Here is a 5757-nt window from a genome sequence, read left to right on the forward strand (position 1 = left end):
ACAGAGCTGTAGATTTGAGTTTGACCTTGGTTTGTATGCTCCGCATATAAATTTATCTAGCAAGGAGAATTACTACTGGGATCGTGCTGTGCTTTTTCTAAGTCATTATGGTCTAAGCGATACTTCGGTAGAGCCTTTTGTCAACTTGATCCTGCATGAAGTCCTATGCAAATTTTCAAAATGGAACAAGTATTGCAAGGATAAACGATCATATCAAACACTTATGGCATATGGCTCCAACTTTTTTTGTGATAAAGAGTATCTAAAGGACATTTTAAAGGTATCATCTTAAACATTTGAGTAGTTTTTTAGCTAAATCTTTGATAGAATGATCATTATACCTTAGCAAAAACCCCTCACGTAAGAAGACAAATAGAGGACCTACTCCTTCCTGGATATGGTCAAATATTAGAAAATCCTGAGTCTGTTGCTTTTCAACATGCATCAAGTTCATGGAAATTGTTACAAGCTCGGGCATGCTACATTATACTATGCATTAACAACCCACATTTAAAATCAGACTTCATCAGATTTCGCCTAGCTATGCTCAAATATATCTATGAAAACTTTGAGTTTATCCCAAAAATTGCAAAGGACAGAATATGGACTGTAAAAAAAGGGCTACTGTTTTATGAAATTTAATTTTTTTATGTATATTATGTCTTTTTATGCTTTTTCTTCTTTTATTTTCAATATGCAATAAATAACAATAAACACCCATCAATATGTATTATTCCTTCTTTTAAATCTTTCATTGTCTCTCTCACTTATAGCCATTTTTTTGATCCAACGAAACATCTTGGTAGCCACTGTGTAGCAGACATCATGCTTTAAACGAAGAGCGTTGTTGTTGTCCTTTATAGTTTATGTTGTCATTTGCCTGTAGATCCGTTGGACATAAGCACCTTCTAATACGTCACATTAACTATAATATGTTTTCATGAATTGGAAAAGGCAAACATGAACTATTGTAAAGCGACCAGTTGTATCAAAAGTATAGTGAGCTGCGCTATGTCGCGCTACGTAAGTTATAACCATCTAATTGTTAACATTGTAACACGCTTCTAGTTTGAGAGAAGCTATTGTAACCACGATGGTTTCTATACAACGCCTACAACAGTAGATGAAAGAATATGAGCAACCTTTTTGTGGTAGGGGCATTTTTTACTCCAACCAAAAGCCCAATGCAAACTGCTGGCTTGAGCCCCAAGTATCATATCTTTGAGGTAGTATATCCCATTGCAGTAAAGATTTCATGTATTATCTCTGAGAATGGAGGGAGGGATGAGGATGCGAATTTAAAAATTTGGCTTTGGCTAGCATGAATTACGACTGGTGACTATAGGCTTGCAATTAAATTAGCAAAAAGGAACATGAAAGACCACATAAAGTACTTGACCAAGACTGTGATCATTGTTCGTTACATATGTACGCAAATACAGCTTCAAAGTCCTTGGCCGCTTTTGTTAGTTCAACTTTTCATGCTCTTCTTAATTGATATGCCTAAATCTATATCGATAAATAACCAATTCAGAATAGAGGCCGCACTATTTGACAACCGAGGCTAAATGATATTTCGCATCATCATCGTGTGCATTTCAGTAAACTTAAACGATATACTAGATAGCTTTTTTCAAAGTCATATCTGTAAAATAGTAAACATACTTTTGACTCTGTTGCTGCAAAAGATTATACTATGCTACAAGTCAATACTAAAACTTTTACTGTATATTAGAATGCAGAACAGTGCACAAAAGATTAAACTAGGACTGACAAAGCTACGTACTCCAAAATTTAGAATGATAGGATCAGCATTTATCATCCTAGATAGTCTAAGCAACTGTCAACCCCAAAAGTAAGTAGACGAAAGACAGTTGACTGGCTATTATTTCTGTTGTTCAACTTCGGATGCATTTATTAGATCATTGACAAGCTTTAACTTAATCATTTACTCATCATCATCCTTTTGTTGCCGATTCTATACTTTTGATATTGCTGCTCGCAAGGAATACAAACAGATGCCACTTTTTTATTTACAAATTGGGGTACTTTCGCAACATAAAGAGTTCTGAAATAAAGAATGGCTAATATCTTATATGGCTGCTATTACTTTTTACTTAACCTTTTTATGTCATTTACGGATTAAAAAATGGACAGCTACTTTTACATTAAAAACGTGCTCTATTTTCTCCTATATAAAAATTATCACTTCCTGTAGACAATGACACTAAAGGTAAGCAACTGTGAGTAGTAAATTTCCACAGTAGGTAGAAATTTGTAACCACTCCAATATGTTAAGTTTGAGTAGATAGGATTTAACACCGAGCCCAACTTGTTTTTATACCAATTCATCTTGCTCATTTCTACTGTCTTTTGGCATATCATGAAGACACAGTGCTATTGCTTTGGATTGTAGGTTTACAAATAAGTTTAGATGATGATAGGTCTTCCTAGTCTATAACTAATTTTGACAACAGCAGCTTACTCTTAAAATCAGCCTATACTGTTTTTTATTTATGCCTAAAATGCTTCAGTCATAGCTAACTCTTATCGCCTTAACTTTATAATCAGTCCAGATTACTCGTCATAACCTTAAAATCGATCTTTGATAAAAATATTCATCTCTTAGGATCAATGTTCTGTTCATGTTCCTTTACGTACGACATTTTTTGGTGGTAAAGGCATGTACCCATCATTGTTCCATGGTATGGCATGAAGATAATAACTAACATGTATACTTTATACTCCCTATATTACCTAATCTTTGGATAATATTTTTTAAGCCTTTAATTGAACTACTGATCAGGTTCTAACAATTCAATATATGCAAACTCGAGTGCTTTCAGTAAGCTTATACATACAGTATTTAGTACTATAGCAATTATTTTCTCTTAGCTTTTAAGTTCACGTAGCCTTATGCAGTTTATAATGCACAAATATGCATATACTTAGACAAGTACACATCTATCCCTAGCCAAGAAGGCCAAACAAAACCCTTCATACAAAAAATTGTCGTTTTCTAAATCTTATCAGGAAATCCTCAATGTAAAATGAATTTACTAAAGGACATTACATTGTGCTCTGCTTCAGGGGCTTGATCATTGCACCTTCAATCTTTTTATAGTAAGGAATACAGATCCCTATCTTCTAAACTAACATAAATTCTGGCTATGTAGCTAATTGATACTATTAAAGCTACCTAAGCTAAAGCATAGTGATGTATTTGGGTATATAACAACATAGAATACTTGGAATTTCCATGTCCCACTCCCAATAAAATACCGCCTAGACCGCATCCTGCCTGTCTTCCTTTTTATGAGAAAAAAGGTGAAACTGCAATTAATCCTTAAATTTAATGCAAAGGAAACATTTTTTTTCAACGGCATCTTTGTCAAGCTCATAAATTTAAGCTCTGAAAAGCTTTAAATGTAGCTTAGCCCCTTATATGAATCAACAAGACATTACCGGATATTGATTATTTATTTTTTAGTAAAATCATCGGTCCATAGAGAAATTCACAAAATTGCATTTATCTCTACGTCTATGCATGTGAAATGCATAAAGCTTACACCAAACGATAGAGAAAAAAATTAGCTTTTTGGCAGTATGCTTTTTGCAAAAAAGAAAAAAAATTTCGCAAAGATATTTAAAGTTTTGCTCAGATTTCTACTTTCTGAGTTTAAATTGCTTTCACAACAGAGCAACTCTGCTAGTTCTCAGTGGAAAAGCAGTGATCAAGTGTTGGATTTATTCTTAATCATTCATGCTGGCTTCGAAACCCATAACTTTATTGCTTAGAACACTTTAAATGTAGCTTCGCCTGTTATATACGCCTACAAGACATCGCCGAACATTGATTATCTATTTTGTAGTAAAATCATCGGGTCCATAGAGAAATTCACAAAATTGCATTTATCTGCACGACCATACCATCAACATTTATGAAATTTGCATCAAAAGATGAAGAAAAAAATTAGCTTTTCATTGGTATGCGTTTTGCAGAGAACGAACGTATTTACATGGAGATATTTAAATTCTTGCTCAGTTTTTTATTTTCTGAGATTAAAAAAATTAATTTCAGAATAGCTCCACTAGCCTTTACCAGAAAAGCTGCTATCAAGATATTAAGCTTACTATCCGTCACTTACGCTGGTTTTGATGCATTCACGTAAAAGTTTATAAAGTTCCCTACAAATTAATGTAACATGAAAGGTGTTTTGTTAATTAAAACAGAAGAAATCGGTGCATAAACAAAGTAAGACAATAAAATAACTTTTTTTCTTGCTTTCTAGTTTTGTTTTATATAATGAACCAAGCACCAAAGGCACAAAAAGTAAAAAGGAAAGCTCAAGCGCTGGTCAAATGTAAGTTTATAACAACAAAAATAATAACGAAGTCTAATGTCGGTTTCTTTTTTTTTTCTTACATTAGGAATTCCTAATGGGACACATTCGGATGACGAACATGAACCTCATGGGCAAAGTTGTTCTTTTCAACATGATGAAACTATAATAATATCAAATTTATTCTGTTGCTTGTTGCTGAAAAGTTCTTTTTGGTAAAGAAAGTTGTCATTGCCCCACATCTCTAATGGCTAATGGTAAATTAAACCCATGTGCAAACATAAAGTAAGTAATGAACGAGTATAAGCTTAAAGATATATATTCTTTTATATTATTTGTCATAAAAAATAATAAAGTGGTCTATTTACTTGAAAAACAAAAAGTATTTGTATGTATTTGTTAATTATAACTGCCTTGTAACAAAATGTTAGCAGAGCTTCTTTATTATTTTATTCTTTTTAAAGCACACATGTATTCTTTTATTATAATGTAAAGACATTTGCATTTCTATAAAGTATATTTGTTGCTAGATTACTGTTTTCATTGAACAATGAACTTTCTATAGCTAGACTTTTTTTTTACGAAGTCTTTTTTTTAACCAAGTCTTTTTCTTTACCAGTTCAATTTTTTTTCATAAACATGACTATTTTGTTACGTTCAATAGCACGTTTATAATAACCTACGCTAAAAATCATAAATCACCTTCCTAATATGTATACTCCTAAGCAAAATAATCGCAAATTGCTTTTGATTTCCGCATTTTACTCTCAGAAATAAAGAAAAGAAAATGTCCGTCTTTCAACAATAGAGGGGAACAGGCTTACCAAAAAAAGATCATTTGAAAAAGCAAAGACGCTTTTTTAAAACGTGGATAACTTTATGGATATCTGCCCTACAAATGAAATAAAAACATGTTAAATTTCTTTATTTTTTTCGCACTTGAAGCTTTCTTCGACATTCGAAAATGACCAATACATCGGGAGTTAATTTTTTTGCCCAAAACCATAACAATCTCTTAACCACGAAATGTTCAATCTAGCGACATGCTTTAACAAACCAATTCGAGCAATTATTTGCAGTGACCAAAAGAATTCGAACAATTATTTGTTTTGGCCAAAACAACCTTATACGTTGTACTGAATACTCTAAAGTTCAATATTAAGTTAGACTTTTGTTTGACTTAGTGGCAAGGTTACGGTTGTTTTAGTTAAGAGAGGAGGGTTCCAAACTCATAGTGGTACTCAACCTTAGTTCTACCGTGCAATGCGGTTTTACATCCTTTAGCTATGAATGGGGTGCGGTTAGTGTTTCTACCCAAATTATGAAATTAAGCAGACAACCCAAGGATTTTAGGGTATAACCGCAGCCATAACCGCTTCCATAACCGCAATTGCTACCATAGTCACAACCACAT

The 5757-nt window shown here is 33.0% G+C and overlaps 2 protein-coding genes across 2 annotated transcripts; both read left to right on the plus strand.

The window, feature by feature from the left end:
- Positions 1 to 180: 180 nt before the first annotated feature.
- Positions 181 to 642, plus strand: RO3G_17456 (uncharacterized protein; the record flags this gene model as incomplete). Its single annotated transcript, XM_067672039.1, has 2 exons — positions 181 to 189; positions 328 to 642. The coding sequence occupies 2 exons, from the start codon at positions 181 to 183 to the stop codon at positions 640 to 642; spliced, it is 324 nt and encodes a 107-aa protein (XP_067528140.1).
- Positions 643 to 4306: 3664 nt separating this feature from the next.
- Positions 4307 to 4897, plus strand: RO3G_17457 (uncharacterized protein; the record flags this gene model as incomplete). The annotated part of the gene is made up of 4 exons (XM_067672040.1): positions 4307 to 4364; positions 4550 to 4628; positions 4808 to 4832; positions 4874 to 4897. The coding sequence occupies 4 exons, from the start codon at positions 4307 to 4309 to the stop codon at positions 4895 to 4897; spliced, it is 186 nt and encodes a 61-aa protein (XP_067528141.1).
- Between the last annotated feature and the right edge of the window lie 860 nt (positions 4898 to 5757).

The sequence above is a fragment of the Rhizopus delemar genome, genomic scaffold (assembly GCF_000149305.1).
Source record: "Rhizopus delemar RA 99-880 supercont3.77 genomic scaffold, whole genome shotgun sequence".
Classification (NCBI taxonomy): domain Eukaryota; kingdom Fungi; phylum Mucoromycota; class Mucoromycetes; order Mucorales; family Rhizopodaceae; genus Rhizopus; species Rhizopus delemar.